General features: G+C 41.7%; 1 protein-coding gene across 12 annotated transcripts in view; it reads right to left on the reverse strand.

Moving 5' to 3' along the window:
- Nucleotides 1–26,117, reverse strand: part of MYO5A (myosin VA) — a 101,688-nt gene that overhangs the window by 25,174 nt on the left and 50,397 nt on the right. For 6 of the 12 annotated variants that reach the window (XM_042804276.1, XM_042804278.1, XM_042804277.1 and 3 more), the window contains exons 10-26: nt 24,506–24,771; nt 23,853–23,934; nt 21,163–21,303; nt 20,246–20,371; nt 17,926–18,009; nt 17,578–17,580; nt 14,304–14,465; nt 12,221–12,318; nt 10,004–10,090; nt 9,798–9,906; nt 8,081–8,292; nt 6,970–7,126; nt 4,275–4,514; nt 3,519–3,767; nt 2,312–2,405; nt 1,441–1,589; nt 600–713 (exon numbers count right to left, since the gene is read on the reverse strand). In XM_042804276.1, the coding sequence (XP_042660210.1) occupies nt 600–713; nt 1,441–1,589; nt 2,312–2,405; nt 3,519–3,767; nt 4,275–4,514; nt 6,970–7,126; nt 8,081–8,292; nt 9,798–9,906; nt 10,004–10,090; nt 12,221–12,318; nt 14,304–14,465; nt 17,578–17,580; nt 17,926–18,009; nt 20,246–20,371; nt 21,163–21,303; nt 23,853–23,934; nt 24,506–24,771 (2,373 nt within the window). The remainder of the gene's footprint in view (nt 1–599; nt 714–1,440; nt 1,590–2,311; nt 2,406–3,518; nt 3,768–4,274; nt 4,515–6,969; nt 7,127–8,080; nt 8,293–9,797; nt 9,907–10,003; nt 10,091–12,220; nt 12,319–14,303; nt 14,466–17,577; nt 17,581–17,925; nt 18,010–20,245; nt 20,372–21,162; nt 21,304–23,852; nt 23,935–24,505; nt 24,772–26,117) is intronic. The other 6 variants (XM_032982960.2, XM_032982956.2, XM_032982958.2 and 3 more) reach the window with 1 other exon arrangement.

Here is a 26,117-nt window from a genome sequence, read left to right on the forward strand (position 1 = left end):
TGATTATTATTCATTAGCTGAATCAAGACAGCCATCTTTCTGAAAATTTTTAAATAACCTGGGATTTCTATCACTGCATATGCAAATTTATAGTACATTCTTGGAGTTTTATTTGTCTCTATGAAACATGGGAAAAATTAATAAACATGAGGTTCTCCCCTCTAACAGGGAACTCATTCCACAGAGTTACTAAGAATGTGGCTAGCCACCTAGTTTTAATCCTTGAATATACAGTATACAGACTTCTCAGGAAGTCTCACTGGTTTTCTGAATTCCCACTTTGTTCTGAAAAAGTGATTGTGCTTATAAACACTGGCAAGCAAATGTTTTACAGATGCAAATCAACTGGACGCCCAAGTATCTAGTCTATATTTACTATAATATAGAAGAATTCAAAGCATACTTTCACAAAGTCTTTTTACATAGGACCACAACTAACTAGAGAACGAGCTCTTTTCAAAAAGGAAAGGAAAGAACTTGCATTGAAGCATCAGATATCTCAATGTAAGGATATGGTGTTCACAAGCATGTATGAAAAGAAGATAGGAATAAGTTCAACCACTGATCAAGAAAAGTGTTGAGTTTTTTTTTAACATTACCTCCATCCTCACTGGTATGTCTTCTGCTTCTGTGATCTCGGAGCTAAACGTATACTCAGACTCATTGCTACTGTGAGTTGAATCCGTTCTTTTGTGTCCAGGCTTGGGGATGTTCTACAGTGTAAATGAAACAAATCAATACCACTATATGGTTGTCTTGTGACTGCCTCTCACAACCTATAATTTAGCTTGTAATATCTGGTGTTATTTCACAACTATCAAAATCTGTAGGAAAAGATTTTTGATTCTGGTCTCTCATACCACCTAAAGCCTATGAGGTGTAGTTCACAATCAAATCTATGGAGACAGGTCAGATTCTACACTATCAAGTATTGCAGCAGAAAGCAGAATCAAGCAACAACACAGACTTTTGTGGGAAATAAAAGATCAGTTTACAGGAAGCACAGGCAGCAATTCTGTAACTTCCAAGACATTGTATTGAGGAATATTTTTTCTTCCAACCACACAAAATAATCCTAGAACTACTTAAAATTTAACACTGGATGAATGTGGTACAAACAACCCTAGCACACGTGGAAAAACTTAGGGCAAAATAAGGGCGAACGGCACATCAATTCCCTTAGCAAAGTCACAGCAGAAATTCAGTCTTCTTCACAAACTTGAAAATAAATTTTTTTAAAAGGTCAACCACAAATTTTAAATGTATTTGTTTTGGCTGAGCTAGTCTAATTAATCAATATTTAGAAGGACAAGTTCTCTTTTCAAGTACAGGTCACCACCACATATCTGACAGCAGAATCAGTTACTAACTTATACCGCTCGATTCTGCCTAAATACACTTGTGAAGAGCTTTTGATTTCTCCGATGTTTAGCCACTTACCACCATTAAGTTCATTTCGTCCTTGAGATCATCATACCGCTCCTCTAAACGGCTGAACTCATTGAGCAGGTTCTGGTACCGTAACCGTTCATCATTCAGATCTAGCTCCAGCTGTTTCGTTTCCTCCACTAGCTTCTTCTCCATCGCCTCTGCCACAAAGAACAGGAATCCAAAGTGAGAACTCCAGTCCTACCTACCACGCAGTGCATCCATCCTGGAGGTTACAGGCATGCGTCTGCACCAGGAACGCAGATGGTGAAACAGTCTGCTGTTTGAAGCTGGTGTGTGGTATTTGTGCTTCTGTAGGCAAACATTAAGCCAAATATACAAAGGACCAAACCATTATTGTGGTAACCATAGAAGGGTTCACTCAGTCAAGTTAGCTACTCTGCTAATACCTTGCATTAGTAATTCCAGGAGGGAGGAAGAAGGGGCACTAGCCCAGTGCTGTGTTATGTAAAATGCAAAATGTGAGATGCTTTATGCCTCAAGCACACTGACCCTCCTCATCGCAGCTGCCTCCATCACTGTATTCCCATCTAGAGTTACGCTCTTCTGGATGCTATCTACATAGTCACAGCAGCCAAAAGAGCTGCAGAAGATTAATTGTATTAAACATCAGAGCCTTCTTTTTAGAAGTAAAATGCTTTGTAACCGTCACCCTCACCAAAAAGACCCCAAACCCTTAGGACTTCATGGAAACTCAAATAGTAAATAATTCTGATGCATACGAGTTCTTAAAATAAAGAAAAGAAACCATTAAACTAAAAAGGAATGTAAACTAAGGCAAATTAGCCCAGTCTGTGCAGTAGAGCGTTTCTTTACAAAGTAACATGAAGTAGAAAACCTGAGTGAAGAGAACAGAGCCAACCTGTTATTTCCCTCGCCTGGTCATGGACGCGGCGGTTCAGCTCCTCCTTTTCTGTTTTTAGTAATGTGTTCTGCTCTTTCAGTTCCGATACCAGCTACAGAGATAATAAAATATTTGACTCAGAATTCAGTTTATCTTTCATCAGTGGCTCTAACCGCAACTACATCCTTGTTGTAAGAGTTTAAATACTTAAACTTTTCCTCAGAGAATGAAATCAGTGAACTAAGTTGTGACATCTTAATTTCCCAAATTATGTCTTAAATATGTCCCACTGCATTCCCCTGTATGTTCTGCACTCTGTTTCTGACCCAATGTCAAAACTGCCTTGAAGCACTCCACTATGCCATAACATTTTTCAGTAAAGTCCCAAATATGTAATTTATTCCTTAAAATATAAATATTCCTAAAAGAGGAACAAAATTGGTAGTTCTGTTGTATATTCCATTGCATTGGGTAACACCATAACCTAACATGTTGCCTCTGCCCACAAGCTGTGCTTTAACCGTGCTCAGGTTTACCAGTTACTCTTTTGTCTCTCAGTATGATTACTACACATTCCCTTTGCTTAATCAATTAATATTTTTCCTTATGTTTATCTGATCTTGAAACGTATCACTGCAGCATCACATAATGACAGAATGGCTCTTCCAATATTCAAAATCTGCACTGTTATCAGCAAGTAATCTTGACAGGAAACAACCTGTTTGATATGTTTGTGGTTGAAGCAAAGATAAAGGGTTAGTCAAAACCTGTTGAACTAGACTGTGCACACATACATGTGTTTAGTCGGCTAATTGTTTAAGTTAGGTAGGATATAAGCAGGTACCTTTGAATACTGTGTATTGGACAGAATTCTGGTATCTATGTGATTACACTCTCTAGGTAGATAAAATAATTTCTTTTTATGAATGTGCTACCTCTGACTAATTGAGGAAGCTTAAGTATTTGGATTTGCAAATACATTCAGTATCAAAATCTGAATAGATTGAATACATATATTTATATACAATATATAGATTTAATAGTCTTCTACCATAAATGTAGTTAAATTAGGCATCAAGCCTATTTAGGATTGTACAGGTATAACATTGCTTCAAAGTACTGTACAAATATCAGTCACACGACTGAAGCAGTTAAGCCTGGGCAAAACCTGAGCAGACACCAGGCCCCTATAAACCTTCTCATGCATCTGAGACTGCATACTTGCCTGCTCAGTTTCATGTTTGTATTTGTCTGCCCATTCCTCAATGGTCTTCTTCTCAGACTGAGTTTGGTGCAGCTCATTCCGGAGCTTGGCAATCTCCTCCTGAAGGCTGAGCACACGGTTGGTCGCATTCTTAGCCTCCTCCTCACTCATCCGAAGCCTTTCCACATCACTCCGCAGCTTCTCTGTCTCCGTACTGTATGTGATCTCCAGGTTGCTCAGCTTCTCCAGCAGAGATTTGTACTCTTTGTTCTTTGCAAAACACAATACAGACATAGCAGCTGCTGGAGAAGTTCTGGTTTAAGGAAGCCTTTTAGTTACCTACAGAATATACCCAGACATGGGAGCAAAAGCGCAGCTTCCCCATTTCCAAAAAGTTTCAGTCTGTTTTTGCAGAATTGCTTAACGAGGTGACAGAACAGTCCAGTCTCTAAGCCTGTAAATTAACATCCCAAACTAAAATCAGACAGGGATCCCACGCATATGGAATGTGATCGCCTCACGTTCCCCTTAAACAGAGCAACTGACATGCTTCAAATGAAATACTGACATTAAGGGAGTAGATGTTTTCTCTCAGTGCTGCTGAGCTACAAACAGATGCTTTACTGTTCCAGTTCTACCGTGGCCTCCCTCTCTCTTCCAGAGAACTGATACCTTACAGTGAAAATTCAGCACATTTTTCTGTGAATGCCCACAGTGCTACTGAGAAAGGTAATACAAGATTTCTAAATATTTTCCCTGAGGCCTGGAAGCTTTTACCTGCTCATCAATTTTTCGCTGCAGCTGCATGATCTTGTTCTCCAAACCAATGTGAAGCTTCTTGTAGCGTTCTACAGACCGGGCCTCTATCTTCAGTTTCTTTAGCTCCCTCTTGGCCATCATGCGCCGGTAACAGCATTGCAAGTAAACAATTGCCTTCAAAGTCCTATGGTAGTGCACTCGAGCCAGCCAGCCTCTTACATGTTTCTGAATAACAATAGACTTGTGCTCCCGAAGCATCTACGGTTAAGAAAAAACACCACAAGGGGTATTAGAGTTGCAAACTACACCTGCTCAGCTTAACAGACTCCATAATGAGAAGTGGAAAGATGATGTACACAAAGAGACACCTTAGCCTGAAAAGAGAAACTTCTGGTGAAGAGTAAAAAGAAATTAATATGGAATTAATTTAAACAAAAAAGAAGAGGAAAAGAAGACAGGAATAAGGAAGGCGACAGGGAATAAATGGAAAGGAACCAGAAGGAAAAACATGGAAAGAAAGAACTGGAGGCACACTGAAGGACCAGGCATTCCTTTGTGTTGATGTCAGGTCTGAGCTAATTACAAAAATATATGGTACCTGTTGACAAGATTGCAAATACAGTCCTTTTTGGTTTTACTGCATCTTTTATCTTAAAACATTGAGAATAACTGACATATGTTGCATAGGATTCATCAATAAAAAGTTTAAAATTACCACACTTGATATGCAATGAAGCCAGTACACACTAGAACACAGAGTTAGTTGTAGCATCTGTTAAAAACAGCAGCCATAGTCTAGCTGATGAAACTACAAGTTCCAGTCATTTTCCCTTTGTTGTTTTTTTTTTTTTTTTTTCCTTCTTTTTTGACATCTCTTACTATTGCCATCATGGAAAAACCTCCATTTATTCTAATCAGAAGTTTCAGAGATTTTATATTGTAATAACTCCAACTTACTTCACAGCAGAAATTTCAACCACAGCTTTGAGATGTAAAAAAAAAAAAAAAAATTCATAATAATTTTTTAAAAATAATTTTCAATTAAAATCTGTCAAGAATGCCAGCAACCTTCATCAGTGTGTTAGCCAGAGACTTCCACTAGGAAAGGTCTACTACTTGTTTTTGATCCTTCACCCACTAATCCAATCAGAGATCCCCCAGGTCTGGAGCACCTGAATTCCAGCAGACCACAGCTACGCTTGGAGTGCTTGCCCAAGCCCACAAGTCTTCCAAGACTCTGAGAACTTCAGAGTTTACTTAATAAAGCTTCTGCAAATTAAACAGTTTATTCTAATGCACAGAACTATTTAAGATTTTATGTTACTTCTTGGATTTGGTAGTTTAAAAATCATATACAGTTCACATTTCTACACTGATTTACCACAAAGGTGGTAAAACAAACTAGTAAGGTAACAACAATATTTTTTTCTTTTATATGTCTTAGCAAATGAACTGAAATGTGTTAGAAGCGTTACATTTCCAGATCAATGAATTTAAAAGGTTCACAGGCAAAGACTGTAAGATACACAAACTTTCTGCCTTAGCATTTATTTCCTAAGAAAAAATGAGACTTGCAATATCAGCACTCAGTTCAATAACACACTGAGGTAAGGAAATAGCTCTCTCAAAAGTACAGCAAGGTCAAAAGCCAAAGTCCTTCTGACTTCATGTCACACAGTTAGCATTCCTGCTTCCTGCCTCCTTCTTACATGTCCTGTAATAGTCCTTTAAGTTACTTGCCAGTGCCTGAACCGCTCAAATAGAACTAGCTTTCAACATTTTCACCTCAAGTTTGAAAGTAGCACGTCCCATAAAATACCTCCATCGTGCAGGGATGGTCCTCTGCCAGTGAATTCTCACACCCATGCAATCCAGCGAGGAAACAGGCCACTCCAACGTAATATGAGAGGATCAGAAAAGTTACTTAATTTACCAGGTATTTCTCAGGAAAGCTTATGTAAAAGCTATGGAGGAACTAAACTCCTTGTTCAGCTGAGAAGCACATCAAGCAGAAGCTTTCCCAAGATGTGTGAAATAGATGATTCAACCATTTTAAATTCCTTGTATTAGTCATGTGACTGCAACACATGCCCTCTCTTCTAACAACAGCAGGCACCTTTCACAATCCTAATGAACAACATGTGTACCATATAATACTTACAGAGTCACAGCTCAGCCCATGTGTATTGTCACAGGGCAACCTTTCGGTTTCACTCACTTGCAATCATCACGAACTTCAGAACAACTGTGTTTACCTTCCCATGGCAGGCAGAGCCTGTGCTTCTCTCTCTGTCCATCCCTGTATCTCAGCTTTAATAAAATTCCACCTTAGGAGGACAACATATGCACAGCACACCGCAGGTGCACTCGTCAGAACTTCACGTTTTACTTCGGTGAACAATTCACTGCTCGAGGGGGACACTCCCTGACAGACAAGTCTGACCACCCCTTACGGGCACCCCTCCAGAAACCTGCCATCTCTATTAACAGGGAATATAACAGGTTTATAAAACTCATTGATGGCAGTATCAGATCTTTCTAATTTTCAGGTGCTGTCCTTCAATCCATGCTGGGATATTTTGTTTGTGCATTATGCATAACAGCATGCACACAAATATTTCAGATCCCCGAGGGGACACCACAGAGCAGCTTCTTCCTGAAGGTATGTGGAAATAAAGCCAGAGTGAACAAGTAAAACATTATGCTTTCTCACCATTTGGTACTTGTTCCTTGCCATGTAGCCTCTTAAGAGAGCCTGAAGAGCAATAGTAGCAGCTCGCATGCACTGGTATCTTTTGTGGACCACATACATGCGCTGGAACTTCTGAATAGTGATGGCAGCCCGTGTTCTCCGCAGGAACTTGGCATAGCTAAGCAAGAAAAAGATTACAAATAATACCTGTAATTATTTTCCAGTGTTTGAAAACTTTTTTTTTTTACATCCTATAACCTTCTCTTTCTCAAGAGCTATATTTTCTACTTCAGTTTCCTCCTAACGTTGTCAGTGATACAGCATATTTACTTGCTATTCTACTATATGGCAGTACAAGAGAATGACAAATTAACAGAAACCTTGCAAGTTTTTACAGGGAAATGTTTTCACTTCCTCCGAGAACTGTGTTACAGAACTGACAAGATAATCTCAGTTTAACTTCTTATCACCTTTTCTCTAGCTTTAAAGTTATTTCCACTATGCTACCTTTCAGATCTCCTCTCCTAACCTCAACCTGTAGAAAATATTTGCTTGTTCTTGGCCCCCTTAGCAAAACAATTACAAAGCATCTTGACATAAGCCTCTTTCCAAAGGTTAACTCTTACAGTCTTCATAACCAACTTGTCTTTGAACAATACAACCAGTAGTCCTCCCCTTTTCTCTGGCCCATCCATGGACATCCCTCAGAAGTCAATCCAAACAAATGACTCTGATGTATCTCCCTTCACAGCTGCACCCTGGATGAAGAATGGCTTCTCCAGCAGGACAGAGACCCAGATGGGAGGGCACATGGAAACTGGGCAATAAGGACTCAGCTAAGAGTCCTGCTTTACCTCACCTGCAACATATCTCCTAGTACTACTTGTACCCTGCTCCCACTAACAACATACTGTTCTAAGCATCATACAGCTAGGCCGCTACTCTCCTCTCAGGAAGGTCAAAACCAGGCAGGACAGACACACTCATTATATTCAATTTCCTTAATTTCCCTGGAAAATCGTTTCCTCTCAGCTAGTATAGGAAGGAGAGAACAAGTGTATCACATTTAAATGTCCTACTTAAAGTTATTTGAATTGAGGCTAGTGTGGGTTTTCCCATGAGCATTGCTTACCATCGTGCTTGGTACCCTCTGACATATCTCTGAATGGTGATGGCAGCCTTCCTCATACGCATGTACTTCTTTCGCATCAGCCAGCCTCGGATCGTCTTTTGGATGCGGATACAGGCAGCTCTCAACTTATCTGCCCTTATTTTTTCCAGATAGGCTACTTGACCAGCCCGGAAAAATATTTTTGTCTTACCGAACTGGTACTTATCCTTGTCCTATTTTCAGAGGTAAAAAGGAGATCAGTTACAGCATTAAATGTTAGTGGATAAAAAAAAGGCATGAAGGGCTAAATGGAAGTATAGTTAGTGAAGAGGCAAAATTATCTGTGTAATATTTCAAGTAAACCTAGACTTAAGTAGTAGGGGAGAGTGTTTTATATGTGTGATTCTGTTAACAAAGTAATACAAGGCCAGAAGCATGGCCTAAAGGAGTAATGTGAGATTTTTGCTCAGACAAGAATTCCACAAAGATTATGAGAGATGTGGAAAGCTACAGGAGGTGATGAAGAGGCCCAGAGGATGAAAGCAATACAGGCAATATACATGTACAATTTTCTGCTTAAATTGTTGATGACCCCTCTGAATGGTCCCTCTTCAACCATATTACACAGTACAAACAAAACAGCTGGGGTTTCAAACATGTACACATCATTTACTGCATTGGGACTAAGCCAGAACAAAGCATCTTGCTGCTGCTCAAACACATCTGAAATTCCAGAACTAAACCAGAAGGAGAATAATATTCTATCTCTATAGGCTGTAGCACTCCTTGGAGGGAAAAACTGAGAATATACAAAGGTTGATCGAAAGAAATGAGTTTTGTTGATTGTTTGATGTTAAGTTAAAAGGAACAGCAGTCAAAGAGCTACAGCTTAGGATACATTTAACACTATACATTAATGCTATAAATACAGACACATGCATATAAACCAAAAGATTTTTGTTAAGTCCACCCAATGACACAGAATTTAAAAAGCCAAGCCCCAACCTGCCTGCACAGTATTTATTTTTCTGTTTCCATAGACATCCTAACATTGGCATTGCACTTCAGCAAGGTAACTTTTCTTGCTTTTATACCTCCAGTAAACTTTTCCTCTTCCTCTTCCTAACTGACACTTCTAAGTCTCAGTTAACCACCTTCTACTGAGAACTGGCTGGAACTGTCTCTTTGGAGCCTGCCTGCCCTCCGCTGTTCATTGGTCCGTAAGAAATCCCAAGAAACACGAGTTCAGGTGCAACGCCAGTGGTGTGGATGGCATAGCCTTGGAAGGTACGGCTGCAACTGAAGGTAGGAGGGAAAGTAAGAGGCTGCTGAGGTATGAGGACAGCCACAGTGCTAAGCAGGGAGACAATACCACAAGGACGAGAGGAGTGAAAAAGGATGGCTTCAGCACAGGAGCTGAGAGGAGCAGTGTGAAAGACACAAACACATACACAGACAGAAACACCTCCACCTTAGAAAACCTCCAGATAACTATATCTTACTTAAGGTGTGGTTAATGCATCTTGTTGTTAAGCAAGTTAAGGCTCACCCTCAACCCACCCGCATTTAAAACCACCATCTTCTTTTCCTGTAATACACTGGGAAATTCTACAGTTCTTGTGCTAATATTGGTGGTATAGGACTTCTATTAAGTACTAAAATATGTGGCTATGAGGGAGTAAGGGATGCTATCTTTATTCCTTCAGATTCCAGATGCTGTCAACAGTAAGTCTAGTACCAGGATCAGCTTTTCCAGGACATTTTTACACGTCTGCTTTCGGTCACTAAGGACATCTCTCTGCTTCATCAGAACACGGTAACGGCTGAAGAACTCTTGGTATGTCCACCTGCCCAAAACCAGAGACAATGTCAGTCCCAACAATCAATAATTCTCTTAAAAAGAAGAACTGCAGCTGAAAGCAATTTAAAGAGAGGCAAACGCACCTGGAGGGGAAACCAGCTGCACTGATTCGGATGGTCTCCAGGACACCACAAGCTCTCAGCTGCTGCACTGCCCGCTTTTCATCAAACCTATGTAGGAATAAAAAGAACCTGTGGGTGTGAGGCTGGTTTTGGACTACATGGGATCTCTGGCCAATCACATTTAAAACAGCTGGCAATGAAAATGCTGGTATTTTTTCTCAGATATCACCATAAACAAAAAAAAAAGCATCAGGATTTCTTCCTCTATCCATCCCAAAACATCTCCTGCTGTATGTACACACACACAGTGAAGCCATAATAAAAAAAGGAGACATGCCACTCCTGAGTGAGCAAGGTTCAGCAGAACGTTGGTGATAAAAGGAAGACTAGGGAAAATGTGGACCCTCTCTGGAAGGAAATGGGAGACCTCGGAGCCCAGGATATGGAGAAGATTGAAGTACTCAATGACTTTTTTGCCTCAGTCTTCACCAGCAAGGGCTCCAGCCACACTGCCCAAGACACAGAAGGCAAAGGACTGTGACAATGAATAACTGCTCACTGTAGGAGAAGATCAGGTTTGAGACCATCTAAGGAACTTAAAGGTGCACAAGCCAATGGGACTTGATGAGATGTATCTGTGGGTCCTGAGGGAACTGGCAGATGAAGTGGCTAAGTCACTATCCATCACATTTAAGAAGTCGTGGCAGTCCAGTGAAATTCCCACTGACTGGAAAAGGGGAAACATAACCCCCATTTTTAAAAACGCAAAAAAGCAAGACCCAGGGAAGTACAGGCCAGTCAGTCTCACCTTTGCATCCGGCAAGATCATGGAGTGGATCCTCCTGGAAAATATGCTAGGGCACACGGAAAATAAGGAGGTGGTTGGTGACAGCCAACATGGCTTCAATAAGGGCAAATCATGCCTGACAAATTTGGTGGCCTTCTATGACAGGGCTAGAGTGTTGGTGGATAAGGGAAGAGTAACTGACATCATCTATCTGAACTTGTGCAAAGCCTCTGACACTGTCCCGCATGACATCCTTGTCTCTAAATTGGAGAGACGTGGATTTGATGGATGGACCACTTGGTGGATAAGGAATTGGCTTGATGGTCACACTCAAAGAGTTGAGGTCAGTGACTTGATGTTCAAGTGGAAAGCAGTGACGAGTGGCACCCCTCAGGGGTTGGTGTTGGGACCAGCACTGTTTAACATCTTTGTCGGTGACACAGACAGTGAGTGGGATTGAATGCACCCTCAGCAAGTTCACCAACGACACCGAGCTGTGTGGTGCCGTCAACACACTAGAGGAAAGGGATGCCATCCACAGGGACCTGGACAGGGGGGCCCATGCAAACCTCATGAAGTTCAGCAAGGCCACGTACAAGATCCTGCCCATGGGTTGGGGCAATCCCAAGCACAAATACTGGCTGGGTGAGGAGTGGATTGAGAACAGCCCTGCGGAGAAGGACTTAGGAGCAGTAGTGGATAGAAAACAACTTGACTGTGAGCCAGCAATGAGCTCCCAGTCTGTGAGCAGTCTGAGTTCTGTGAGCCCAGAAAGCCAACTGTGTCCTGGGCTGCATCAAGAAAAGTGTAATCAGCAGGTCGAGGGAGGGGATCCTCCCCTTCTACTCCACTCTCATGAGACCCCACCTGGAGTACTATGTCCAGCTCTGGGGCCCCCAACATCAGAAGGACATGGACCTGCTCGAGTGGGTCCAGAGGAGGCCATGAAGATGATCAGGGGGCTGAAGCATCTCCAATGTGAGGACAGGCTGAGAGTTGGGATTGTTCAGTGTGGAGAAGAGAAGGCTCTGGGGAGACCTTAGAGCGACCTCCCAGTGCTTAAAGGGGGCTACAGGAAAGCTGGGGAGGGACTCTTTATCAGGGAGGGTACTGATAGGATGAAGAGTAAGAGGTTTAAATTGAAAGAGGGTAGATTTAGATTAGACATAAGGAAGAAATTCTTTACTGTGGAGGTGGTGAGACCCTGGCACAGGTTGCCCAGAGCAGCTGTGGCTGCCCCCTCCCTGGCAGGGTTCCAGGCCAGGTTGGACGGGGCTGGGAGCACCCTGGGCTGGGGGAAGGGGGCCCTGCCCATGGCGGGGGGGTTGGGAACTAGGTGATCTTTAAGGTCCCTTCCAACCCAAACCATTCTGCGATTCCATGATCCGCTGAGGCCCTGGGCAATTCCCTCCCATGCACAGGCTATATGAACCATACATAAACCAGCTTACGTGAACGGAAACTTGAAATCGTTAGGCTTAATACAGCGCACATAGTGTGGAGTTGTAGCGTTCAGGGTTTCCATCAGCAGATGAAGAGAGTTTCGAAACTTTTTGAAAAAGAAAAAGGGAAAAATATGAGGGAATAGCCTCAATAAGTTGTCATGTTTGAGATAACCTCAGAACGTGGACCTAGGGGTATTTGCTTATTTGTAATAACACTGTTGGTAATAAACACCAGCTTGTTTTTGTTATGGCAATAGATTTTAGTTTCAGATACCATCTTTGGGTGAATTATATTACAGTGAGACTTCTAAATGTTAGGCTTTACAGGAATAAAGGTCCCATATCTGCCTGTGATAAATTACAGAAACACAGGATAGACTGAGTTATTTTCAACTTCTGACTGCCTCATCTACTCTAATCTTTGTCTAATCCATCTCCTCATGACTAAACCTCATGGCATATTACTAAATAGTCATTTAATTTAAAATTAATTTGAGATAAACTCTAAAATCAAGAGAGTGGTTAAAAAAAAACCAGTAGTATCCATTTCTTCAGGTCCACTGATCCCAATCTCAGACCTACTGAAGAAAACTTTGAAAGTCCAATATCTGAGAGTAATAGGATCTTTATTTTAAAGAAGTATCAGGACCACAAATATCTAATGTACTGTAGTATATCCTTCTAACCACAGATTACCGTAATAGATAAAGAAAATTATGAAAACATGTCTTAGATATTTTAAATGTATTGGTATGGATTTCCCTCTTTCTGTTGAATTCATGATTCTAAACCAACCTCTATTTCTACACAGAATATGATAAAAATCACTTTTGCATCAGCTTTCTTTAAAATTTATAAATTCAACCTTTAGTTTCAGTCTGACAACAAAACTGTTAGGCCTCTTAACAGCCTCAGGATACTGTCTGTTTGCAAAATCATAAATGAAGTTAAGTTAAAAAGGTAACTGGACAGCAGTTCTCTTGCATGAATTGCAGAAGATTGGAATTTGCAGCCTGTACCATGATGAGCACATGCCAAGCAGATTTGCAAGCGGTACTGTAGCATAAATAACCATTCCTATTCCTACCCATAGCTTGACGTAGCTTGCTTGGGGAAGGTTATAGAGAAATTACAAATATCCAAATCAAACATTCTCTGAATTCCTTGATTCTCACTTAGCAGTGTGACTAACTTATGACACTGCACAGACATCCTGTTAGGGGATCGACAGCCATCCAAGGCAGTGGACAAAGCCCAGGCATTTTTGGTGATTTTAACAGAACTCTTGAGCACCCAAGAGATGTGGCTGGCTCATCTTCAAGAATTGGCAGGGACCCCAATACAAAGAAATTATGCTCCCTGACATCTAATTTATATTCCAGGTTGTCCTACAGTAACATAAAAAGAGTTATCCACACAGACCCCCTGATCTTTGCCCCAGGCAAAAGAATGCCACTACTCACTAGCAAAGTGGTACAGGCTGGCAAGTAGAGAAAAACTGAGTATTGAACTGTCAAAAAAGTTCCCCTTGGCTCCTATGTATAGTCCGAGGGACAATCTGTCATATATGAAGCAGTGATTGGGGACATAACCATCTTGAGAAAACACCTGTTAAATCTGTTGAGTGGAAAGTGACAAAGAAGAAGTGAGTTCTCCAGCCCCACTGATCTGCATATTTCTAATTTAAATCTGGCACATACACATGGGTATTTTATGTTTAGCCCCTTGCTAACTGGAACCAAGTTTTCCAGGGACTGAACTCCAACTTCTGATTTGAGTCAGACAATGTGGCACATTATCAAGAGTCAGTATAAGATTTTTAAAGCTTCTCAGCATCCAGCATGTTAAATTTATTTTGAAAAATAAGAGTTTTGGTTTTGGCACCACAATAAGAACAGAGCTCCCTGAAATTGTGGCCCAAAATGTATTAGTAATTAAGGTATATTTGTTCCAAACTGTAAGTCATAATCAGCTGCACCTGTCTCAAAACCACAAGGGATCTTAAGAAGCACCAGCACACCTTGAGACCTATGAGACAGAGGGAGGTAGAGGGAGAGATTATTTAATAGAACAGCATCTTCAAACTCACCTGATGTCCCACAGTTTTCTTATGCTCCTTGCTGGCTTGACCTGGCCTGGCCTTGGCTGGCTTTACAGCCGTTCGAGACAAAGGCACACGCCCTGAAGGGGTTGCTGATGTGGGACTGAGGACCTTCTCCTCATCCTGGAATAACTCTGGTAGCAGCTTAAACTGGTATAACAGCAGAAAAACATACAGAGGGTAAGAATCCAGCAAGTGATCGCACCAGTTTGTGCTTAAAGTAGTTAGAATCCAGGCTCAGTTTTTGTAATAAAAACCCAGTGCTTGAACTCCGCATGGGGACAAATGCAAAAAAGCATTCAAGCTAGTAGTATAGTGAGTGGGCCATGACTTAATACTAAAAGTTTTGTGGGTTTGATCAGTGAGTCTCCTTCTGCAGACAAAATCCTGATTTGAGGTTTTTTTTCCATAGAGCCAGCAAGAGCTTCTATGTGAAACTGTTAGAAACTGACGGCAGTTTCATAAGTACCAATTGCAATTATATATGGCTGGTTTGATCTAAGAAGGAAACAACAGGGTCCTCTCATATTCCACTGGTGCATCAGCCTCCTTTGTGGTTCAGAAATATCTAGGACACTGAATAACCCAGCAGGCAACAAAGAATATTTCTGCTTTATCACTCTAAATTGAAACAATCAACTTAAAAGAGGAACCATCAAATAAAAAAAAAACATTAGCCAAATTTGTCTGACTGAATATGTACTCTCAGGCCAATGGGAGTGGAGGAAAAACCTGAAACATCTTTCTAAATATCACACAGGGCTTCTGGCTCCCTTTCTCTAATGGCTACAAAATACATCCATATATAATAGCTGCTTTGAAGTAACTTGTAACTAAAAATAACACCACCAAGTCTTCCTACTGACAGCTATAGCACTTCAGAAGCATTAGAAGAGTAAGAAAATCTGAACTTCTCTACCTGTCAGTGAATAATCTTTTATCTAGCATCTGTGCATTTTCTCCCAAGAGATAGGAGCATTCAATTTTCAGTACTAGAAAGTGCTTGGGCTAAGTACAACCTAAAAAATAAAAAAATTGGTTTTGCCTTATAAAACTTGGTGGGCATGCACAATATCCAATGAAACATGCTGTGCAACAAAATGGTACTTGTGCTCTGTGGTTGTGCCAGATGGGCTAGCAGAAGGCATCAAACGTTCCTCAGTAGCATCCAGCACAGCACTCCAGCATAATATGACTATGAATGTTACAAAGGTATCCTAAATTCCTGAACTAAAAAAATAGTATCACAGCTTAGCTCTATCTCACCTGAGTCTGCTGGATTAGGAGCACGATCACCTTAGATTACCTCTGTAGCTGGTGGAAGAAGGACGTTTCCAGAAGCTGATTTAACCCGTCTCCTTCCACTGACTCAACAAAGAGTTCAGGATGATTGGGCCACCACCACCTCATTCAGCTGCCCACGGTCCGATGCAGTGAGTCAGTATGCACAGGCATCTGGGCTACAGAGCCAAGTCCCATACAGAAACTTATCTGAATGCAGTGTGTTTTGTCTGAAACTCCTGATGCTCTCACACAGCAGGGGTGGGGGTGGGAAGGGGGTCCGCAGTGTTTCAATTGCAGGTGGATGAGCTCTTCTAAGCTATCAGTACCTAAGTCTCATTCCCTTTTTCCAATTCTGGGAAAATCTGCCTGTAAAAATGGGCAACTGCATTTCAAAGGCACCATTTTCATAGACACTGCCTCAGTTACTACATGCAGAAGAAAGGAGCATTGTATGGCCTTCTGCAGCAGAGTCAACAACAGGAGAGTGCTGCTGAGATGATCCACACTGAGGGGGCACTCGTGTTTTTGTCTGGTTTTGGTTTTTAGTACCTTATCAATTTTGTTTCGCAGAACACTAGAAATGTTCAAAGAGAGGGAAAACACTGATCAAAGGGCAGATAACTCACGTGGTAGAAAACAAGCAAGCAAGCCTTTTTTCCCTGTAATTTTTTCAGACGACTTAACAGACATGCCGCTAACAATCTTACAGATCATTTCTTTCAATACAGAGCCACAACAGAAGATTTTAACAACATGCCAGTAGCAAGCATAAAAGCTGAGGACTCTTGCGTTGCTTTCATGATACATGCAAGGAAACTGAACTAGTTCAAAGAGGTCCTGTGGGTGGATTTATAGAGAAGGCCAAAATAAATAGCTAAACACTACAGTGCCTGCCAAGAGCAGTATGTGTCATGCACTTTGGAGAGCAAAGCAGCATTCGAGCTGTATGTGAGAGTGGGCATGGGCAGGATGACAGATGATGCGTTCAATTTAGAATTACCTTCTGTTGAATGTGTACAGCAAACCCAGAAAACAGCAATAACAACGAAAAAAATAGATCAGAAATGCAGTCCCGCTACAACTACTAATAAAGAGGGTCTGATGAAAAATAAAAATGAAACATTCTTCTTCTGAAAATCTATTTTCTTCACAGCTGATTTTATTGTTTTTTAAACACTGGCTTTGGTAAAATTTACCACTGAGGAAAAACATGTTGTTTCTTAGTGTTTGGACTGAATTGACTCAACCTGCTGAGCCTGCCCGAGCTGCTGTCATGCTCCTGTGGCAGTTATGTCCCCCCTCACTCCCTGGATGACCTCCCTCGGCGCACCCCTCCACCCTGCAGAGCACACTGCCGTGCCCTGGCAGAGCCAGAGCTTCGCCGGCCGCTGGTCCCTGCCCCCTGCCCCCCACGCACAGCAACTCACTTCACTCAAACCACTGCGACACTCAGGGGAAAGTCTGCTGTGGTTTTTCATTATACTACATGTTTTAATCATTTGGCTTCATGTATCCGCTCAGAATAGAAACAGAAGAGAAAAATGTTGGTTTTCCTGATAGAATAACATAATGTTAAATAGCCTGTCCTTGATACCCGGCTTCCTGAGCCATTACAGGTAGCAAATTCCCAACAGCCATCATAGCGCCATGTCAAGTTAATTGCCTTTACATTTCAGAAGAGCACAACTAGCATTTTTGCCATTAAAAAAAGCAGACAATGCTGCTGAAGACCTGTTCTATAGTATTCCTTCACGCAGTATTTTTCCATTCAGATGTTATCTTTCTTTCATAGATATCAGGAAGGCAAGACTTCGTAAATTCTGGTTTGTGTCATTAGGGTCTACAGATTTCATTCCTCTCTCATTTTACTTCTGGAACAGAACTTGTCTCTCCTCCACAAATTTTCTGCTCAGTTGTCAGGCCATAAACAAGGAGCTTCTGTTTTCAGATTACAAAATTAAGGACTTAACTGTTAAACCTTCTTATACTACTACAGTATATTAGAAGTCCTTGATGCCTTTACAGGAAAGATAGCAAAGTTTTTGTGAAAAGTAAAAAAACAAACAAAAAAACCCCGAAATACCCCAAGAACCCCAAACAGTGAAATCAGTGGCTAAACACAGACTGATCTTACATGGAACAAAATCAGGCTACAGGACTTTCTAAATTCATACAGATAGCCAACTAAAACACAAACTATGCTCAATTTCAGTTGATCTGACACTAAGGGAGAAATACTTCCAAGGCTTGTAAGAAATTTTATATGACCCTTAATTCAAGGATTCGTAACTGCAGGAGAAGAAGAAAAAAAAATCCTGATACTAACCTTACTTGATTTTAAGACCTTAATTTGTTCTTCATAAACTGTGTCTTTATTCTTTTCCAAAAAGCCTTCACATTGATATTCCACCTGAAAACCACAATTTTACAAAAAAGTAAGTATTAAAATTATTTAATAAGAATATTTCGCATAGAATTCACCAGCTGTAACATTCACATTTAAAACAGATCATTCTTGTGGATGTTGAAAATATCAGCTCCCAAGTGCTTCTTTGTTAAATATAGATTTCCCTCAAAGAGAGTGCTTTCCAGTAAAACGTAAAACATTAAAACATATAGAGATGAACACTGCTATTGCATTATACCAGATATATTTCACTGCTGAGAGATGCTTGTGGTAAGACAGCATGATTGAATGGCTACAGTAAAGGTGAAGAATAAATGTATGTTGAGCACCTCCTTCACTGAAGTTATTAAGGCTGCAAAATTGTGTGAAATCCAGATGCAACTGAGAACAATGTATCTCATCTCATCAGCTGAGAGACAATAAGTAGATTCGCCTGCAGCTTACTATGAAAATGCCTCATTTATACTCAGAAAGACTATTTTTACCAGAAGCAATAAAAAGTCTGAACGTTGTGACAATACATAACAATCCTCTATCACAAGGCCATGGAGTTTCCTGGACCAAAGAACAGGCAGAGCGTCAGATAGAAACCTAGTATTTATTTCACTGTCCTAATTCAAGGCTGAACGAAAACCAAAAACTATTGTTAGAAGTCTATACCTTAGAATTCAATATTAATTAACGTAAGTATGTTAACCCCCATGAAGTGTCTTACACTAACTCTTCAATCTTGTATCAGCAGAAGCGCAGACTATAAAATACAAGAGCAGACCCTTATAGCATTTTTGTTCTTATAGAGCAGATAGATTGATAGCCATCAGCAGCCCCTCTTTCAGTACAGCCATTTATCAGTGCTTACACAATGACACTACACACCGAGCTGCAAAACATTTCAAAAAATTCCTAGGGGGCAAAGAAGGCAGAAAATCCCCCCAAGGTCTGTCCACTGTTGAAAGCCCACTCTGAACATTACCTTAGGTGCCATTAACATTCTTACTGTCGGAGACAGTGCCACGGGAGGGCAGCAGAATCTCTGCCTTCTCTCGGAGAAGACAATGTCAAGTCACAAAGGTTACTAATCTGCCAGCTACAGCTTTATTTTTTCCTTCAAGATGTCTGTATGCATTCACGTAAGCACACAGGAAAGCATATAATGCTTAGCACAGACAGCGCATCAGAGCTTAGAGCTTTGCCAGTACCTGCTTGGAGCTACTTTTAGCTTTCCTTGGCCCTCAGGGCTCAGACTAGGCATAGGAAAGCCTTGTTTTCAAATATCAAGGTTTATCCTAATGAACAGTATATGAAATATTAATTAAATCCTTTGTGTTCTCTCATCCACCAAATAAAACAGAACTCATTAATCTAAACAGTTACAGAGATGTTCTTGCTGCCTTCATTAAGGTAACACTAGACCCAACAAGAACAGGACACCTCTTCTACGCATAAATTCAAGAACCTGGGAGAAATCAAGCAGAGGCAAATAAAGGCCTCCAACCCCCCATATCAGCATGTACAGACCTACTTATAAGAATCCCAGAGCTTTTCCAAACTTTTTTCAACAAAGCTGACAATATTTTGAGGCAGCTTCTTTGTTTAGTGTGACAACTATCTTAAACAGGATTTTAACATTTTTTACTTTCTTTTGACCTGAGGAGTTGCTCAGTTTGAGGATGCATTGTGGGAGCTGAACAACGTGTGCACTCCACTGAGATAGCCCTTGTCCATGTTCCCAGAAATAGCTGTTCACTGACCAGCAGAGGCGAGGGTGGGAGCAGTACGTACTGCTCCAGCGATAAGAAGGGTGTTAGCCTCTTTCCTGTTTACACATTAAGATGGCAGCAAAACCAACATTATTTTGTTGTTGTTCTTTAGCTAAAACTACAGTGAGATATACAATTTTATATTTTGTGTATTTCTATAGTGTAACTGGAACTGATACAATTATGCTGTGAATTGTAAATACACTAAGCTGTCATGCTTTGAAGAAGGATGGTTAGTGGTTATAGCATGTGACAGGAGTCAGGAGCTCCTGTTTGTGCTCCTGGCTCTGCACAGCTGCCAGGTCAACTTCTCCTGATCGCATGTACAGGCAGACACACATTTTGCAAGAAGCCCAGTAGAGCTGGGGATGCTGCTACCCAGTTGCTGCCTGCAACTGCCCCCCCAGTCTGGATTCCCTCCCATACACACGCTCAGCAACACCAGCCATGGAAAGAGGTTCTGGAGGAAAAGTCCTTACCTTGTCAGCAAAGTGCTTGATAATAAAAGCCTTATTTGACAAACGTGGTTTTTCAAAGAGGGCACATTTATTCAAATGAGTATTGTATAGTTTTTGGGCCCAAGTGTCGTCTGAGCCTTTTGGCATCTACGGAAGAGAACACACAGCCATTTAAAATGTCTTGAAAACTTTTCAGTAGCAAAAGAAACTAAGAAGACAGGGCATAACAATTTTTGGTTTGCTTTCAAACTCCAGCTCCTCAGATTTTCAGCACTGCCATAAGCAAGGAAGCCAATAACCAGGTATGCACTTGCCTTTCTAACACTCGGGACTGGGCGCAGCCCAGTAGCAGTTATAGCTGCTATGTGACACATACAACACTAATAACACTTCCAGTGTCACACACCTGAAGACAGGGATCCAAGAGGTACGTTATCTGACTGAGCAGCATCTCAGCAGGTCAGAACTCATCCACCACCATTAGAGATTGCTTGTAACGCTTTGTGAGACACAAGAACCCCAAGCTGGGTTTCCAATGAAGTAGACACCACATGCCATCCTTTGTACATGGCTTGGCATAAATTAAACTCAGATAGAACACAAAAGGTGAGACACCAAGCAAGAGGCAATTTGGAGAAATCTGACAGGACCAGAGACTGCACTTGCAACACTCAGGAAAGAGAAAGTTGCCAGAGTCAAAACAAGAGTTGATCAGAGACTCAGAAACTGATACAGATACATGATGGAGAGGTGGGGAAAAAAGGCATGACAAAAACCGTTCTTTCTCCTTAATTGCCAATTCTGTTTGCACATTGTCCAAATCCTTTCAACAGCTGACTGTCAAAATGATGGCTGTATGTAGATGACTTTTCCCTGTGAGGCCCCAGAAGCAGGATGGGTGATGACCTCTTTCTCTATAAAAGCCATTGAACAGATACCTTGCACTCCTCATCCAACAGGTCCAGAATTCCCATTTTGGCCTCTATGAGGTTGATGCAAGGCTGATTGTCGTAGAAATCAATCAAGGTCCATGGTATTTGTTCCTTCATATATTCTTCTTGTTCTAGCTTAAAGACATGCTACAGGGCAAAAAGAAAACAGTTTTCTGTGAAATAAAACGCAGAACAAATACATTGAACTCTCACTTGAATTCATCTTGGCACATTAATCCAGGCTGTCAAGTGACACACTAGTTCAACTGAATAAATCCTGTAACAAGTAAGTGTATAAAAAATAAATTAACCTTTTTTCCTGGCCTAAAAACAACAGACTAAATTAAAGCACTCATCCATATTCTCTGCAAATAAAGTCTATTTTTTCCTATCTTTTTATTATATTGTCCCACAATTATGATAAGCTCTTTTCTCTTATAAAGAAACCAACACAAAACTCAGAAAAAGCCTCAAGTGCAGGAACAGCAACTTATAAAGTGGGATGTGCCATGCATTTATGATTTTGAAGTTATGAATACTGCTCTATTTCAAGTAAAATTTCACTATAAATACTTTTGCGCTTCCTTGTAAAAGAACAGAGCTCCATTTTCTCTTAAATGGCTGCTGATTTTTTTCTAAGATGACGCACTGCATTAAAATTTACTCTTCAGCAAAAACCTGCACAAATGACTCCAGGACTATTAGCACATGAAATTCTTCAAGCAAAATTTTGTGGAAGATTTAACTGGTATGAAGTTCAATAACAACGTAGGTTGTGTATTTATTTAAAAATATTATCACAAAAAAACTGAACAGCTTTAATGAAACGTGCAAAGGACATGAATTAGAACTTCAAGAAAATAACAATAATAAGATATCAAACAGGCAAACTGTGGTCTTAATAGCACAAGCACTCTTTTTAAAAACAAAAAGACTGCTGACTCCAGTTATTTCAAATTGTGTCTTATCTCCCATTTAAATTTTAATGCATACTAACTGCTCTGACAGACAGAACTGAACTCAGAGAACACCCCAGCAAGCGGCAAAGGGCACCGCTGTGGGCAGGGCGCGGGGGCTGCCACAGCCACCCGCACCCGTGGAGCCGTCCCCAGCTGCCCCTCAGCCCGGTGCACAAGCCCACAAACGCCTCGCAGCTCTCGGGCCTGCATCTGCCAGACAGCAAAAAACCACCCTGACAAAGCGGTTTATCCCTTTTATTTCATTAGCTTAACACCATCCTTTCCAAAGCAGCGCTCCTTAATGGTGCCCACGGGAGCCATTCCCACCCCGCCGCTTAACGGCTGTGTTACACGCCGAGTTAATTCCTGACAGGAAAGCCAATGGTAGTGTTTTATTGGTGAGTCATATCCAACCTAAGTCCTGAAAGAAAACATAAAACCATTTCTTCACTGTAAAGGAATTAGCAATTATGTGGTGAAAGACGTCTTCAGACCTAATTTTCCTTATGTTCTGTGGGTGGCCAGAAAGGGGAAGGGTGGCCGGGGAGGCCGGGCAGTGCCCGAGCAGCCTGCCCTCAGCCAGGCTCAGGCTGCCCCGGGTGGCACATGAAGGCTTGCTGGCTGCCACCAGACACAGGGCTTTAATTTAAAGCAACTTCCACCTCATGTACCTGCACAGCAGCTCAATGGGTCTGTGTCCACCAGCGCTGGGTTTGGTAGCTTGGCGGGGCATCAACACAAAAACCCCATCGCCCTGTCCTTCATGAGATCAGTGCTTACAGCAACAGTGCAAGAGGGAAGGGAACATGCGGACAGTGATCTTTACCAAAGAAGTGAACCCTTACAATTCTTACAGTGACTAGATTTTTGCTGTAGAGCTGAGAAAACTCCGAGATACCCTGCACTTAGCAGTTAGGACATCCCACTTATGGAGCCAAAGCCAGCCGTGGCACTACCAGCACGGAAAGGGCATGCCATGGCTGCAAGGCTCAGTCTCCGCTCCAGCACTCAGCTTACTCCCCAACAGGCACCCCGGCCTCTGGGATGAACAGTGGTGCGGGGGGGACCAGGTCCTGCAAGCGTGCGCTGCCATAGAAGTACGCTTGTAAAGAGAGTTCAAAGCTATTCCCATACGGCAGGCACAGCCTAGCAACAGACCTGACATAAATAACTTGCCTCATCATTATGCAGGTAAGATATATAATTACAAACGTCACTAAGGCTCAGGAGAGAGAGAGAGAATCGTGATCTCTCTGGAGGAGGGGGAAGAGGCGCCTCTTGCCACACTTAAGTCATCGACTTCAGGATGAGGCTGAAAACCCTCAGAAAATAACGCCAGGAGAGGAAGCATGGGTGGCAGATTTCCAGCAGCGAAGCCCTGCTCTCTGCTGCCCATGTACAGGCTGTCTTTGGAGGTTACGGAGACACGGCTAACTCCAACTTCATCCACACGATGCTCTCATTGACAGGCAATCTCAGAGTCTTAATTGCCAAGCACTGCTTCTGTCCTATAATTGTTACTGTGATCGGAATTTCAAATAGTCCCAGAGCAGCAGTTAGTCATAAAATCTGTTTTGAGGAGATAGTCGATCTTTCCCCCATCCCCCAAAGCCCATGGCCAGGACAGCTGGTTAACAGAGTGAAGGAATTCATCAGGAATTCACTAGGGACCCAATTAGCAGAATGGACTTGGGTGAGGGGAAAGGGAAGAGGAAATGCCAGTCATTTCCTACTTACCATATTGAACTGCTGCTGCAGTTTTTCATTGGCGTAGTTGATACAGAACTGTTCAAAGCTGTTAATTTCAAATGTCTCAAATCTAAAATATGCAGATACTCAAAATTACTACTGCAGTGAAAAAAAACAGATTAAATGATCCCATAATTTTAAATTCCCTCCCTCCAGCCAAATTCATCACATTATTCCAGGCACAGACAACCACGATCAAGCAACAAAGCACACAGGGAAATGGCAGATTGCAGTACATGGGCAACTCAGTGATGCTCCCTCTTTAGGCAGGGATGAGGAACACAGGGAAGAGACTGATGTTCCTGGAGAACATGTTAGTTATCTTTGTCCTCTCTAGAACTACCAACCCTGGAGGAACCATGAAATGACAATTTGCTCGTAATTTTCCTCAATGCAATACATAAAGGACTACCAACAGCAAAAATCTGAAATTCCACTATAAATGTCAAACCTGAAACTCAAGACAAAGATCTTGGATAGCATGTCAAAACTAAACACCTACTTCCTTCAGCTGGAATAAGCAGCTGCTAAGGGTGTGGGTTTTTTTGTGTTATCCACGCAGTGTTACATGATAAAGACAAAGACACTTTGCAGTAAGATAATTATGTAAGAGGTGTCATAGCTCTGACAAAAAGACTCACCCATAAATGTCCAAAACTCCGATGAAAGAATGCTGTTTTACAGTAGCATGAAGAGCTTTGTTCACATGATCTACAATCCAGTTAAAGAGATTAGCATAGATATGTTTGGCAAGCGCATCTCTGGCATTGATGGCATGAAGTTTAGAAATTGGCTTGATGTAGGTTTCGGTGGCAGTTGCGAGCTTCCTATGGCAAAGCCAGTGGGCCATCTCTTCATAGTCCACACCCATGAGGTCACAGAAGATGGTGAGGGGTTCATGCTTGGGCTAATAAAAACAATCTTGTTAGGTCTTGAAACAGAATTACCAATAGCACACAATCATTGCAATCATGCAATCAGAAGAACTGCCTGCCTGCAGTGATCCAACAATAAGCAGCAACAGCAGCTTCCTCAGCTCTTCCTCCTTCAAAAAGTAACAAATTCCTCATCCACTTACCCCATTCACATCACTGAAGTAAATCACTGAATCACAGTTTCCTCAAAGGCATTTTACTATACTTGTGTTCACCAGAAAGCCCCACACAGGGAACCTGCAACCTTTGCAAAAAGGAATCACCTAGCTTCACAGGGATGGACTTGATATTTTGAATTCTTACAACTAACTGTCTCAGTTTTGAGTGAAGAAGCCAGAGAAATGCAGAGGACAGGACATCAGCTGTGTGCTGGGGACAGAATGGGCTACAGCTCCTGAGTGGTGCTCTCATCTGCTCGTCTACATGCACGGCAGGGAGTGACAGTCAATGGGGCATCGCAGTTAAAGCCAAGAATGAAAAGGAAGAAGTGTGGAAGGGCTTTAGTGCTCTGGTCTCAGTATTTAACACAGTATTTTCTCAGTGAATTCCAGAGACAAATGTTAAGAGAATTGAGCACACTTCTCTGACTCTCAGATTGGACTGTACAACTGAAAAAACTGACCTTTGTTTAACGAGGTAAAATCAACTAGCAAGGCCTGCACACAGAGAAGAGTATATAACATTTCTGCGTAAAAATCCATGCAGTGTGTTTACCACTCGATGAGTTAAGATACTACACTTCGTGACTAACAAGCAAACTGATAGCTAGAAATCTAGGAGGACAGCCAGGTCTTTCCTCCTAAGAAACTCCCCTAACACTACTTCCTCATCACATTCACTTTGCACCCGGTGGCTCAATAGCATGCTGACAAGCAGCATCTTGACTAGGACAGATTACAGGGGACTGTTACTACATGTCCAGTAGCTTCAGGGTATGTGAGCTTTATCTTTCTATTGCCACGTCCTTCTTAATTCTCTGGGGCTTCTTCCAGTCCTTATAGCATACAGGTCCCATGGCAGTGCTGTTACACCTCCAAAGCCCAGTTAACTGAGCATGCTTTCTTTTAGTTTAGCCATACCACTTTAACTGGCTCAGAAGACAATAATACAGTAATAATAATGAACACTGCACAGAAGTGTCCCATTAGGGTTACTCAAGCCGACATTAAACAGTCATTCACACAGCGCCATGTGCAGCCCTTCGCTGAGCTCCCTCAAGCACCACCGTTGTGTCACCACGCCAGCGCCTCCCAGGCAGACCAGTCTGCACAGTGACAGAGCTCTGCAATGACATGGCTCTTGTCGGAGAGCAGCACAG

This window comes from Tyto alba, unplaced genomic scaffold (assembly GCF_018691265.1).
Source record: "Tyto alba isolate M040663 unplaced genomic scaffold, T.alba_DEE_v4.0 Super-Scaffold_41, whole genome shotgun sequence".
In the NCBI taxonomy this organism is placed as follows: Eukaryota; Metazoa; Chordata; class Aves; order Strigiformes; family Tytonidae; genus Tyto; species Tyto alba.